Source organism: Erithacus rubecula, assembly GCF_903797595.1.
Source record: "Erithacus rubecula genome assembly, chromosome: 2".
Lineage (NCBI taxonomy): Eukaryota > Metazoa > Chordata > Aves > Passeriformes > Muscicapidae > Erithacus > Erithacus rubecula.
The window spans coordinates 76,053,820-76,069,093 of record NC_136685.1 but is presented as its reverse complement, the minus strand read 5'-3'; the positions used below and the strand labels follow the sequence as shown (position 1 = coordinate 76,069,093).

At 45.1% G+C, this 15,274-nt stretch overlaps 1 protein-coding gene across 1 annotated transcript in view; it reads left to right on the top strand.

The window, feature by feature from the left end:
* Window positions 1–2,140: 2,140 nt before the first annotated feature.
* CRIM1 (cysteine rich transmembrane BMP regulator 1) overlaps window positions 2,141–15,274 on the top strand; it is a 171,224-nt gene continuing 158,090 nt past the window's right edge. The window contains exon 1 of the mRNA XM_079298802.1: window positions 2,141–2,856. Coding sequence (XP_079154928.1) covers window positions 2,505–2,856 — 352 coding nt within the window. The 5' untranslated portion in view covers window positions 2,141–2,504. The remainder of the gene's footprint in view (window positions 2,857–15,274) is intronic.

The following is a 15,274-nucleotide window of genomic DNA, read 5'->3' as shown; positions in this document are numbered from 1 at the left end:
TTCGGGTTTTGGTTGTTGGCAAATGTATACGCTGGGTTTGTTTATACCAAAACACATCGCAGTGAGCAAGTCCAGCTTGTCATTTACTCTCTAAACCTCTTAAAAAACATATCACAGTATTACTTCAGATTCTATTGCCCAGTAAATCGCTGTTTGTCCATTCGTTGTTGAGATATGTCAGCTGAATGGCCCTAATCCATGTAATGTATTCTGTATCAAGTGTTTTATTGCCATAATGCGGTTTCACTGAGAAACAGACCAATGCCTTGCAAACTATTGAGACTAATGAAAACATTGTACCTCTTGAAAAATATCTCCTACAATTTAGTTTAAATTCTGAATGGATCACACTAAAAGGCTATTCTGCTACAATAAAACCATTATTTTTTAAAATGGACAAATGTGGAAAACGCTTTTCTTAGACAAATATGGAAATACTTTATTTTTCAACATCATGTTACATGGTTGCACTGTTTCCATTACCAATGGGCTTGTTCTAGCAATAGAGAATCTTTGTTACAGTAGGTATTTAGTCTGGGGGCAACAGTGAATTACAATGCTTTAAAACTCACCTAAAAGGGATGCTAGTGCTGACAAAGCTTTACTCTATAGTGTCGTCTCTTCCTGATGGCAACTTTGCATCGCCAGTTTGGAGCTTTGCTCTTCCATAGCAACTCATGGGTTGACACGAGAGCTGGTTGTGCCAAAGTGGACATGTGTGCGGGACTAGAGAAACTGTAGAAACCATACCTTGGCCTCTCTGTAATCATCTTTATTAAGGTTCCAGACCTCCTTCCCAAGCTGCTGGCACCGGTACACTCAACCCAAGTATTTCCAGGCTCAGCACCCTGCAACTGACAAAATCCACTTGCGGAGCCAATGGCTTCATACTCTAAATTACCCCAGGGCATTCCTGATCGCGGGATCCATAGCTCCCAAAGGTGCCATCGCACCTTGAGCTGGGCAGGGCAGGACACGGCAGCGGCAGGTCCCGCTCTGAGATTACACCGAGGAGCTGCCTTGTGCGGCCAACTCCCTCCTGTTTCCTGCCGTCTCCTCCGCCCGGCCGCCGCCCGCAGACAAGGCAGCGTTGTGACCTTGGGCAGCACCGCTCCCGTTGGCTCCCTCCCGCCGCGCCTCGCCCCGGCTCGGGGCAGGCGGCTCGGCCAGCCGCACTCGGCCGGAGCGAGCGAGCGCCGCGCCGAGCGCCGCCGCCTGCCGGCCGTGAGCGCAGCGCCACAGCGCCGCCGCGCCTCCCGCGCTCGGGCCGTCCTGGGCCCGGCAGCCCCGGCGCACCGGGGGCGGCAGGGCCGCGGTGCCGGCCCGGCTCCGGGCAGCGACGGCAGCCGCTCGCTAGGGAACACCGGCCGGCAGCCGCGGGCGCCTTTTGCCCGTGTGCCGGCGGGGAGCACCGGGCGGTCCGGGGTCGGCTTTCGGTGCCGAGGTCGGCAGGCGAGCGGCGGCAGCGCCGCTTGTTTATGAGCGGGCGGAGGGGCGGTCCGGGATAGCGCTGCGCCGCCGGGGGAGCGGGACAGCCCGTCCCGCCCCCGCGGAGCGGTTCCCCCGCACCCGCGGGGCACCTGGGCGCGCCCGGAGCCGGGCTGCGGGAACGGAACGGAACGGGGCGGGGCGGGCGGCGACCGGCTCTGCCTTCCCGCGGCGCTGGCGCTGGGAGGGCGCGGAGCCGCTCCCCGTCCCGGATCCCCGCGCCCCTCGAGGGAGCGGGCGGAGGAAGAGGAGGAGGTTTTCGCCGCCACGGCCGGGGACGGCGAGGCCCCATTCACGGCTGCCCGCAGCATCGCCCCGCTGGGGCTGCGCCCTTCGCGGGGCCCTCTCGCTCCCCGCCCCCGGTGTCCCCCGGGCCGCCGCCAGCCCGTCCCCGCGGTCTGGCGCCGCCGCCCCGCTCCGCTCCGCGCCCGGAGCCCCGGGAGGGGGAGGGGAGGTGCAGGGGGAGGCGGAGGCGGCGGCCGCTGTGGGGCCCAGGCTGCTGCTCGCCTCCGCTGCGCCTCTTCCAGCCCCAGGATCTGGGGCTGGGGGGGCGCGGGAGGGAAGGGGGCGGGCCAGTCCCGGCCGTGCCCAATGAGCGCGGCGCGGCCGGGCGCTCGGGGCGGTGCGGCGGCGGCCGTCGCCCAATGGGGGCAGGGCAGAGGGCGCACTTGGAGCGGGGCGAGAGGGAGGCAGCAGGCGAGTCGGGACTCGGGACGCGCGGGGGACGCAGCCAGCCGCCGCTCGCAGCCGCTCGCACGCACGGCGCCGCGCACCCGGGAGCCGGCGGGCCAGGCACGAGCGGACCGGGGGACGCCGCTTCCCGGAGGGGGCAGCGGGCGGAGCCGCCACCCGGAGGAGAAGTTTGGCTGAAGCCGCCGCCGCCGAGAGAGGAAACTTTCCTCGGGGGGCCGGAGGCGGGGGCGGCGGGAAGGAGCCGCGGCACGCTCGGGTCCGCCGCCCGGCGAGGGGGCTTCCGAGAGGCTCCCCCCGGCCCAGGCCGGGCTGCGGCGGCTGGGATGTACCTGGCAGCGGTCTCGGCGGGGAGGAGACGCCCGGGCGGAGACGGCGGCTGGCACCTGGCGGCCGCGGGGTGGCTGTTCCTGCTGGCCCTGCTGCTGGGCGAGTCGGGGACGCGTGCTCTCGTCTGCCTGCCCTGCGACGAATCCAAATGCGAAGAGCCCAAGAGCTGCCCCGGCAGCATCGTGCTGGGGATCTGCGGCTGCTGTTTCATGTGCGCTCGGCAGCGGAACGAGAGCTGCGGGGGAGTCTATGGGCTGCACGGAGCTTGCGACCGGGGCTTGCGCTGTGTCATCCGACCGCCGCTCAACGGGGACTCCATCACCGAGTACGAAGTGGGCGTCTGCGAAGGTGAGAGGCGGCGGGACACCATCCATCCCTCCATCCGTTCCCCCATCCATCCATCCCCCGCGGTGGGGGTACCCGATGGGCGGCGGGAAAGAGGAGGGCGCACCTAAGACGTGCGCCCTCCTTCCCTTCCAACCCGCCCGTCCCATCTGCGAGCGTGTCTTCTAACCTTCCCTGCTTAAACCCTCCACAAACTCCTGCTTAGAAGTTTTGCCCTTAATTTTCTTACCCTAAACCTTGGGGTTCTACGTATTCTCCGTAGCGCGTCACTGGGTTGCTAGTAGCTTGTATCAGCTTCTGATGCCCAGATGAAATTCCTTGATAAAGGACTCGGGAGGAGTTTGGCAGATGGAGACCGGCGGTGGTCAGTCTTGCACATATGATGCCTGTTCCGGATTCCCTCCGGTGTAAAGAAACAACAATGACTGATCATTTGTTACAAAGTTTTCTTTCCTGTTCCTGTCACTTAATATCTCTCTGCCTGTCTTTCTCGGCAAATAATGATAAGGGATGTCTTTTTCCCTGCTGGAGCATCAATGATGGGAAATACCCACGGTAGAACTCCTCTCAAAGTCACTTCAGCTTCCTGCCGTCTTGTGAAGTGATGAATTGGTATGAAATGCAAAAGGACTTCACCCACCCCCCGCTTTCAGTTTTTTATCTATCAGAGTTCCTAAGATTTATTTTTTAATGTTATAAATTAATGAAAGGCCGGAGACAAATTTTTAGTCTCTTTCTCTTGTACCTCCAATTGCCTTTTTCCCCAGGTTGAGGGAAAACATGGCGCTGTAAAGAGACTACAAATAAGTAGTGGTTTGGGATATGTATAAACGTATATGTGATTCGGAGCGGGAGCTTCGACAATTCTGGAAAAGGAGTCGGAGGCGGTCTCCTCTCGGCGGGTAGAGGGCAGTAGAAAGTCCAGAGAGCTGGTGAGGCAGCATCTGTTCCAAAAAACTTGCATTTAAAATTATGCACTATCTTAAGAAAGCTAAACCTGGTCATTTTTAGTGGGCACCTGACCTTTGTCCTGATGCTCATTATTAGTTTAAAACTCCATTTGCCTCCATAACAAATAAATTGCAAACCACAGCAGAGCAGAGCAGTGTGTCCCGCCTCTGCTACAACCAGTGCTGTCAGCCTCGGGAGCTGATGCTTGGGTAGGATGAGCTCCAGATTAAAAGCTGGATTGTTAAACGTTTTAAAATGGCCCTAAACTATTTTGAAGACCTTGGTTGAGACTATGTTGCTGAATATGTACATTACTGTCATCTCTTATTTTTAATATGTATTAGGAAAGTTTTTGTAAACAGAAAAGTACAAGCAAATGTACTTGGAAAACTTACCTGGTTGTGCAGGAGTGTTTGTTTTCGAGTAAAAGCTGAGCTAAAATAGCTTCCCCCTTCTCGATGGTTAAAGTAACTAAAAGCCCACATTCATTAAAGGCCTTAATGTTCCAATTCCCTTTCTGTATCACAGTATGGACATCTCTGGCAGTTTAAGAGTATTTCATTCCTTTGAAGTGATGCAATCTGTACGTTGCTGTAGTTCAACTCTTAACACGTCCCATCTACTGTTGAAAATAGTATGAAGCATTTGTTGGCAAGATTGTGTTTCAATTAGTGTTGTGGTTAGAAACTAGTTCCAGCTGTCCCTATAGGAATAGTCCTAGGGGAGGGAGATAACGATCTATTAACTATAACTAAGGGAGATAACTTTCCTATTTAATTTTCTTATTTTAACTTATCTATTTAATTTTCATTCTCATAAATGAAAAGGAACAGAGCTGAACTGTCAGCCTAATAAATACTCCTGGAATGCCTATTAGTGAATTGTCAGGAAACTGCCTTGTTCTAAGGAACAGAGGTAATATGATGTTCTTCATGGTGCATGTTTTGCACATGAGGTGGCAGCAAGGATAAAAGGGTACTGATTGTACTGCCTCTGATCTGTAATGTGAGGTTGAATAGCTCTGTTTTCTTGATTGTGATGACCTAAACAGTTGCTCAGTTTACAGGCACACATGCAACAGGCTAGGCTGATGATGCCTGATGTGAGTAGCACTAAGCCATGCCTTTATCCATTAACAGAATAAAAGGTGAACTTTTTGTTGTTGTTGTCTTGCACATTGGGAGTGCAAACCCTTTCCTTCCCCAGTCCAGAGAGGAGGAAATGTAAATGTGAATAGAAATTCATGTTTTTACTCTCCTTCCTGTCTCTAGCCTTTTCTTTCATTGCAATTTTTTATACTGAAATGACCCCTACTGGCTACAGTTATAAGTATGGGGTTTTTGTATCATTTTTGAAGCTTCATCCCTATCTTATTTCAGACTATCAACACTCTAGGCTACGGAAGACTTTGAGAGCTGGAATAGCAACAGGTAGAAATACTTGTCTTCTGACTTGTTTTTAGCGTTTAACACACTTGACATAAATTGTTACAAAAATGTAACAATCTGACAGAGAAGTCTCTGTAGCAACTGTAGCTTCTCTGTCTGAAATTACAAACTGAAGTTACTTTGTGAAGGCATTTCTTGGGATGACTCTCTCTTGTCTGTTTCCCTGTGTTCCCAGTTTCTGGTGCTATTAGATGAGGAGCCCGGGATTGCTTGCTGACCTCTTCGAAGTCATGACAGTAGCAAATAGTATAACACTGAAAGTGACTGCAAATTATTTTTAACTGTGTAATAGAAACATAACTCTTTGTGATATATTTGAAATGCATAGTTAAAAAAACTGTTGGTCTGAAGGTGTTCTTAGTTTGTCTTTAGAATATTCTTCCATATGAATTAGCCTCTAGGTAGACATGGCAAGAAGGTATCACTGTGGCACTAGTCTACTGATAATATCTATTACTTTGTTTGGTTTTGGTTTATTGGTTTGATTTTAGTGGGGTTTGGGTGGTTTTTTGCTATAGTTAGATGGGCCCTTTTTTTTTGTGGGGAGGGTACAGTTATTGCTGTATTCTTTTTGCTTACTGTAGGTAATTTAAGGCTTGCCTTGAGTACTTGAGGCTTGCCTGCCTGGTGCATAACTTCTGAATTTTCCTTGGGACCAGGAGAAGGTTGCTGTAGCAGATTTTAGGCAAGCATTGGGAAGTATGTGTATTCATCTCCTAGGATGATGGCAGAAGCTTTCCTTACTGTGGCTACTCCTAGTCTCATTTACAGAACTGTATCTCTTTGGGAGTTTGGAGCATTACAGTCTGTCTGACTCCTTGCTGGGGTAAGCTGGGAGAGCTGGATATGTCCATTGTCCTCTCCCCATCTACAAGTCTGCCTAGTTTTTCTCCCTGAGAAATACATAAGGCCACAGTGTATGGCATGTAACTGAAGCTTAGTGAAACTGGAGCTGATGAGAAGAATTTAAACCTTGAAAGACTATCTTTTTTTTCAAAATTTGCAAGAGGAAAGCTGAGCTTCTGGTTTTTTGGGTTTGTTTTTTTGTTTGTTTGTTTTTTTTTTTTCCAGCGTTGGTTTGCATGTGTGCTAATGCAGTTCTTCCCTGCTTGGTGAAGTGAGAAGAACTTGCTTGCAGACTTGATAGTATTTTTATCATAAGTGACTTTGGTAGCTAGTACCCTTTGGAGAACCTTGTTTTCAGTGCTGTGCTCTCTAATGGGTCAATGGACACAAAGCCCTCAACTTGATGCTCTGTCTCCAGACAGACTGCTATACTACATCCTTGGCTTCTTGCCTGTGATGCAGTCCAGACCCCTAAAGATCAGGCAGTATTTTGCTTTCAGTACAAGTTACTGAAGTTCAAGTAATCTGGAAGTTGCATGTGGGTAACCCAGTTGTTTACATCTGTTTGGACTGGAACAGTGCTGCCCAGTTTTCTTAACTTTTTGTTTGGTTGAGTTTTTTTCTTTGTTATGCAGTGAAAGGCTGGGGAAATGTCCAGGTGGTTCTAATGCCTATGTGTGTGGAGAACTTCTTCCAGTAACATCAAGTGTCAGAACTGATGATCTAATTGGGGACTTACTAATATTAAGTGTGTACCAATGGTTGTTGATATGAAGACAGTCAAAGTAATTTATTCGAAGGCTGTCAGCAATCCAGACTATCAGGAAGACAAACAGAAAAAATATTATGTTGTCAAAAAAGAAAACTATCAGAAAAATTACTTAAATTGTGAAACTGAAATGAGAAGTAGTTCTTTGGTGAATATTCACATTCTGATATGCTAGTCTTGATCAAATTTAAGTCCCTTTCCCCTACTCCTCCCCCCAGCTGCCCCCAAAAACACTTAGTAGGAGAATGCTGACTTCTTTCACAGAGACTGGATAATTTATAAGCTATTTCTACTCTGTATTCCATCAATGCTGAAATCTCAACATCAGTAAAAACATGTAACTCTGAGTGTGGCATGGAATTTGAATTGGATCAGGTGCTTATTTGACTTGGAAATGGTTTCCTCTCTGTTTCTGGGCATCGTGTTTCAATTTTAGAAATTACTTGGTTCCAGTATTTCAGCAAAAATTAAATGGAAAAGTTTAACAGATATGATGCAGGAACTAGTAGGATTTTGCTGTTGTGGATCAGCACAGTTAGTTTAAAACTAGAAATATCACTGTAGGTAGGCTGTATTACTAAGTTTTTAAACTTTTATAAGAGGAATATTCTCTTTTTATTTATTTTTAGTTTTTAAAACTTTGTGAAAGCATCATCTGCTTATGTGAATTTTTCTACACAGAAAGTGATAATTTCACCAGGTTCCCCAAAATCATAGTGCTAATAAAGATTTTTTTTTTTTTTTTTAATTTTTTAAACTACCTTCAAACTTGCCTGTAGGCATCTTTGCTGGTTTAAGCACCTTCTAGCTAATTCAAGGATTCTTGCATCATTTAACTTCTTGCCTGGTACTTAATCAACCAAAATGTCATTTAACTGACAGGCATATTATGCAATAATTAACCCATTAATATGGTTCAAAAATGCTGTTCTCTTCCCCTCCTTACATTGTGGCCCCCCCTTAAGGGTTCTTCATCTCAATAAGTTTATAGGATCTTGCAGACAGAACCAAATGTTTCTCTGTTTTAATGGATTAATACTTTGTAGAGGTGACCTATTAAGTATCTCTTGTGACTTATAAACTGCTTTTCATTTGAGAATGCATTTAATCCACAGGGAATGTAAACTTGGAAATCATGAACTCAGGGTTTTGCCTGAAACTTTGAGTGACACTGGTTGTGCCTGACAATGTTGGAATTTGGAAAATGACTGATACTGACACAGAAAGCTTATGTATGTGGAGAAACTTACCAACATGGAGAAACTTTCCAATACCAACATAAACTAAGATGGGAAGATAACTTTGCATAGAGGCCATCTAGAATAAATTCCACATAAGCATACGGATTAAAAATAGTCCCTGGGGGAGCTCTTGTCTAAACAGACGAGTTTGGCCTTGTTTGGGGACTTAAGCCCTTCCTAATGTTTTGAGAAGAATGGAAGCAGGTCACACCTTTACCAGAGGCAATAGTCAGTGCCCAGCAGCATTCACTGGGTATACTGGGTGAAAGCTTTTGAATTTGCAGATTCCCACTTAACTGGATGATCTGCAAATCATGTTGACACCACCTTGTGGGTCATGATTGTGCAGGAAAAGCACTGAATGGCTTATAGGCATGCACCAATTCCCGTGTTCTTACTCATTTCCTAAACTTTAAGCCTTATATAGCCACTGTTAGGCTTCAGTTGTTGGTTTAGGTTTGTTTGTTTTATTTATTGGTGAAAGATCTAGGAAGTGTAATGTTTCTAAATCCAAGAGAGTCTATTCTGTCGGTCATTTATCCTTGAAATGAATTAAATTTCAGTGTTTTGCTACAAGCTGTGTTGTACTCTGCTCAAGAATTTTTCAGAAAGGCTGGATGTGTGTGGAGGTATTTATTCCCCTCACTGATGGTTGTTGATAAAAAGCTGGGGTTATGTGCACTGATGTAACCTGTGCAGCTTTCACAATAGAAATGCCGAACTTGATGTCTATCTCTAAGCTAGGTTTTAGGAAAAGAAAAGAAGCCTTGAGGGTAAATCCAGGCTTGAGTTTTTCCTGTACTCTCCTGTGACTAAGAGATGGGGTGCAATTCCTCTGAAATACGTTGTAATTATGGTGTTCAGTGGTGCTGCATTAATGACTTGGGGGAGAAGTGGCAAAATATTTAGGATATCAGATTTCTTACAATAGTGTGGACTGTTCTTGGTACAGGTTGCTTTGTTCATGGCCCTGTTACAGAATTTGTCTTTGACAAAACTTTTCCTATTCCTGTCAGCTTTGCCTCTGCCTAGCAGCTTCAGCAAGCTGCCAGCCAACTCCTTGTTTGCAGTGAAGCTGATGCGTGCTGCTGTACATGCAGTCTTCTGCAGTGTGGGTGCAGAGGGCAGCTTGGAAAAAAAACCTGGAATTTTGGACTGCTTTGGAAAATGGTTGTGAAGCTTTGGCCCTTTTCTGAGGCTTTAGCAATTATTTTTGCAAAGAGTTTTCTAGAGCTAGAGGAAAAATTTGCTATGACAGCTGAAACACCGCTGTCTGTGCTCGTTCTAATCAGGGGAGTACTGGCAGAGGCTTTTTCTGACCTATTAAGTCCTGGGACACAGTGCAGTAGTTTCAGTCAGCTATTTACAAATAAGACACATTTCTGATCATCAGATTAAGATAATTTGCTTGTAAGTATTTTTTCAGGTGTGTAAATGTGTAGGAGTTAGATTTCAAAACTCATAGTTTGTTTCAGACCATCTTTGGGGAGGAAGGTTTTTGGAAGTACCATTTACTTTTGCTGTGGGGAGCCCTAAGAGTGAAAGTCAAAAAAAACCCCAAAAGACAAAATACACTCCCTTCCTCCATTCACCCTCCCCCCAAAAGAAGGTAGGGAGTGGGGGGCTACCTGGAGAAGTAAAATATTCCAGACAGTGTGGGAAAAGAAAACTTCAGAATTTGCACTAGTTGTCCATGTCACATGCTTCTCTGAACATTCCCATTCATCTCCTTGCCTTCCTTAAGACTTCTGTAGAGTTTCTGATAATTCACTGGAAAGCTGGTCTGTTTAAATACTTTCTGCATTCCTTAGTATGAAATAACTGTCTTCAGATACATGAAGAGCTGCTGCAGTGAAAGTCTTTCTCACTATGTTGGGAATTGGATCACCTGAGATAGATACTAGAGATAAAGCAGGCAGTTGGGTTGGAGACAACTCAGGAACACATGCATGTAATGCTTATCTAAATGTTTTGGTACAGTTCTGCTTTCTAGCTTTGACTAGAAATTGTCTCAGGAAGCTGCAAAACCCTTTTGTACTGCTGTACATTCCACATTTGATCTTGGAAAATGGATCATTCTGAAATGTGGAAAAAAAATGCTTTCTCACAAAACTCTCAGCTGTGTTTCTTACCATAAAAGTTTCTGCCGGCTCTAGTCCTTGATTCATGACTTCAGTGGAGGAACAAGTTGCAAGAGAGGAAAGGATTGAAGCCAGTGTATGAGCTCAAGCTCACTTCAAGGCTAGCCTTTCCTTCTGCTGCTTTTCAAGGTCTGGGGCTGGGTTTCAAACATTCTTTAGTGGTAATTAGTCATTTCTATTGTTCAGCTCCTCCAAAACATGAATTTCCTTTCCATCATTCTTTTTTTCCTGTTCAAAGAGAAGCGAGAGTCTACTGGCAAGAAACATTTCCTTTTTTTATTTTAGCAAGTTAGAATCCTTTCAGAGTCTCATACCATCTTAATGAATACCACTGATCTGAAAATGCTGTTGTGTGTACCAGTGTGCGGGATTGGGGCTCAGACCTTGGGTCTAGTTTCGTGGAGGAGTTTCTCAAAGGTTGCCCCCTCTGCCTCCCAGTTCCCAGAGGGCAGTGCCAGTCTCAATAAGGATTGCTTCTCTTGTCTTCAAATGCAGATTTAAAAGGATGCAAAAGTCTGTAAGATGTGACTTGGACAGTTTTGCTTTCTGGTCGTCTGTGTATTATATGGTGTGTTTGCTTGTTTCAGCATCCTAAGAGCTACCTGGGATGCTTTAAAAAAAGGCGGAAGTAGCAGATTATCATGCTGCAGTTAAATGTGAATTATGGGAGTTAACTCAATCCACCCCAGTTAAACTACAGTTCAAAGGGTGGGATGGTAAACATAAGATTATTGTGGGCAAAATGCTTGTGCATTCATTTTCAGCAGTGATACTTTAGTGATTGTTTCAGTGTGTTTCTTGCTGTTTTGAGGTGATGTATTATCTCAGCTGTGAAGGTGAGCAGTATAGCATTCTCCAAACAATTGCTTATGATTATTAAATGTCTAGAAGGAAAGAGAAGATTTTGGGCATGAAAGAGAAGTTTCTATGGCAGGCAGAAGGAATTGAGAGCTTGAAGGAAGAGAAAGTAAAAATTTAAGCAATGAAGAAGCAGTGTATAAAAAGGTCTTTCCTTGTACTTTTAGCTTGTACCTGTTTTGAGGTGATCCTTTGCCAATGGGAATAATAAATAAATGTAAATATAACGAGGTAGTGTGTGCCTTGAAAGTAAGGCTTAAAGTTAGTTTCTCAGTAGCATGCTTTTCTAAAAACACAGGCAGCTCTTCAGGCAAAGAAGGTGAATGCTTCAGTCATGACCATGGTGCTGTGTGTTGTGAGTGCTGGTATGTAGGATTTAGTATGGAAGAAGTGATGGAATGCTGCTTACCAGAGACATATTTCTCAGGCTATTTCCCAGACTAGACCTGTTTAAGGACCTCTTGTTCAACTTGTTAATGCCTTAATCCTCTTCCCTACTTTAGATGCATGCTATGACAGGACTTGAGAATTCAGCAACTCAGAGCAGTATGTGAATTTTTAGCATGCCGAAACATCTGCTTTGCAGAAAGTAAGTGATTATATGAATAATAGAAAAGTAAAAAAGTTTGGAATTAATGTGAATTCTCCCTTCCTGTGGCTTCCTTTTGGTATGAAAGCACAGTTAGAAGAATTAAAAAGGTATTATGTCCAACTTAACTTTGATCTGAGTAAATGCAGAACTACTTTATTATCTGAAACTTTATTATCTGGAACTTGCTTGAATGAGCTGGAAAGAGTGGGGAGCTGCATGAAGATAGAAATTTTTTGAAAGAGAAATGACTTTGAAGCTGTAGCTATGAGCCTGCTGGGAGCATTTGAGCTCTCTGAGGCTTGTGTGCAAAAGGTACTTGAGTGACTGTATAACAAGACTCCAGTGACAACTCAGGATAGCTAAAAAGTGCAGCCTTTTGATTATTTTGCCTTACCTGATCATGCCAGCACAATGAGGTGGTGAAAATCACAGCTAAACAAAGATCAGTTTGGATGAAAACTAGTCATTTACTTGGGCTTCTTTTCAGTTGCATTGCTTCTAAAAGCTCTAAGTTGTTAACTCCATACTTGGTTTTTGTATTTTTAGGTGTCCTAGAAGTAACTAGGGGATAGAATGTGCTTGAGGCATAGATTCTTATATTTGGAGGTTGTTGGCCCTGCTTGCAGAGACATAAAGCTTTCACAAATTATTACATTTCAGTTTCTTTTTTCACATTATTCATTCTTGAGAGGTAGGCATAAAAAGACAGTCTTCTGCGAAGGAAGCCGTAAAGGTCAAGCAGAGCATGCAGGCAAATGTATGCAGCCTGGAATAGTTTGTGAACTGTCCTAGGTCCCAAATCACTGGTGTCTACAGGTTTACTTTTGGAATAGTCCCCAGGACAAGATGGTGTTTGTGAGTAGCAGAGGCTAGGTTATAAGTTTTGTACAAGATCTCATTGCATTGTCAGTTGAAATATTGCTGACTGCTGAAGGTGTGAGCATGCTGTACTGGACCACTGTTTATCTGCATCAACGATGGGACTAGCTGCCTTTCCATACAGCATCCAGAGCTTGGAATTGATGGGATATGTTGGATTCATCCCTTTAGCTCATATGAACACTTTGATGTGGACTAAATCAGCTAGGAAAAGGAGTCAGTCTATAGCCTGCATGAAAACTCACGGTAGACTTGGCACTGAATTACTGAACAAATTAAGCTCTTGCTACATATTTGCTACTTCATTGATGGAAATCTTGTTTCTAAATAAACTTGTGTGAAAAGCAGGCTGGTAGAAGATGTGCAGGCTAAAACTGGATTTGAATTCTTCCTGTCTGAATGTGGCTTTCTTCTATTCACACTGAGTGATGAAAAATAACTTGTTTGAAGATTCAACATGTTAGAAGTATAGTCTGAACAAGTATTACTGAGGGATTTCTCTTCTCATTAAGACTTCAATGGCTACTGAGCTAATTTTTGAGGTGTGTGGCAGTGAAGACTTTAGGTGCACCTACTATTGGGCCATGTTCTTCCTGTGTACCTCCTTTTCTGGAAACTTATGTGAGCTGGCAGATGTGGTACCAACCACTAACCTGTCCTGGAAGTTGGTGCATGTAGTGCCACACTGTGCAGTCCATCTGCATCGAGGCATTCTGCCACGGGGAAGGGATGGCTCTGCTTTCCCACCTTACATGGGGTGGGCAGCTCCCATGTGACAAAACCCTGCTGATCTGTCTGCCCTGAGAAGATGTAGTGCTGAAATACCCCAAGGCAGAGCAGCACAAGTGCTCTGGAATGGTTGGCTAGGAAAGCAGCAGAGCGTTTCTGTCTGTGGTGTCCCAGCCCGCGCTGCAGTGCGTGGGAGGCGCAGGGCTGAGAGTGCACACGCTGCCTCTGGGCTCCTTCCTGCACCCAGGAGCACGGGGGTGCTCCTGCCAAAACAGCACAGTACAGACTCTTTTGGGTTGTTGGGCTGGTCTGGGCCAAGCTGTGGTTCTTGCTGTTGCACAGTTTAAAACTGAGGGTCTTGGACCTTAGGTGTAGCTTTTGTTCATGTCATTACATGGATCAACTGCTGTGACTTCTAAAATACAAATTGTCCAGGCTGTATTCCGGCTTCTCAAAAACAGGATGTATTATTGTTCTCCAAATTCTCAGGGCTTTTTTTTTTTTTTTTTTTTTTTCCCCCACTCTGTATGCACAACCTCATCACAATGAGAGTGTCCCAAGCATTACTGGAGAGGCATCTTCTTTTGAAAGAATTTTAATAGTTCCTCTTCAGGAACTTCTGTGCTTCCTTTGACTTTCATTGATACAGTTGCTGCATTGGATGATAGGTTAAGCTAAGAAAAAAAATTACTTCCTGGTGTTAATGACGACTCTTCCTTTGCTATTTTTATGGAGAAGAGCCATGAAGTTCCCATGGAAGTTCCCACCTTCCCATCTAAAATGGTCTTTGTTGCTTATCAGTGCTTTTTTGTCACCAGGGTACTTTGCCAGCTCATAATAGAAGACAAGGATTTTCTTGTACAGGGAGAAATATACCTGTAAGAATCTGCTGTGACTCTTCCTGTACATCATGTACAGTACAGAATTGGTAAACAGCTCTTTCTAGACTTTTTTTTCCCCTCCAAAAACAGGAAAAACTTAAGGTTAGTGGATATTCTGCATATTTCCATGAGTGGAAAGAATTTACTTGCCAACCTCAGCATATGTGTGTATATATACTGTTGTTTGCTATTAGTTTTTAGGCTTCTGTTGAGCATCACACTACTAAATGACAGTTTTGTATTGGCTATGGCCTCTCATACTGGATGACAACCTCTGATAACCCCAGTAACAAGAAGAAACCCACTCTGCATTACTGGAAGATATTTTAACTTTTTTGAAGTGTTTCTTGGCAGGATCTATATTGGAAACTTACTTATTGACAATAAATAAAATCGGAGTGAACTACTTAAAATGTGCAATGTGAGTGCTGCTCATGAATGCAAGGATATAAAGATTAAAAAATATCTATTTTTTTCCTTTTGTCTTTAGTAGAAATTAGTGAACTCTATGCAACTATTTTGTAGCAATTAATTTTCCAGATTTGTCTGTCTATAAAACATCTGGTATTCTGTAGCAAAGAATACCTAATGCCTGGTTTAGTGTCTTCAATCTTGCTTTAAAAAGCATGTGATAGGACAAGGGGGAATGACTTAAAACTGAAAGAGAATAGGCTTATATTTGGTTTTAGGAATAAATTCTTTACTGTGTGGGTGGTGAGGCACTGGAATAGGTTGCCCAGAGAAATTGTGGATGCCATGTGGAAGTGCTCAAGGCCAGACTGGATGGGTCTTTGAGCAGCTTGGTCTAGTGGAAGGTGTCCCTGTCCATGGCAGGGGATTGGAACTGGATGGTCTTGAAGGTCTCTTCAAATCCAGGCTGTTCTTTTTTTCTGTCTTGATTAACCTTTTGAGTTGGTGGGATGTTGCTCTATGCACTCGACTTAAGGAAACCGAGGTGTTGTTGGACTGATAAGCTTTTGGAATTCTGGATTGACTGTATTTGCATTTCTTTCTGGAGGAAAAAATGGTCTTGCTGCATGTGGCCTTCTCAAAGGAAGATGGGCAGCTGTAGAGTGGGAGCACAAG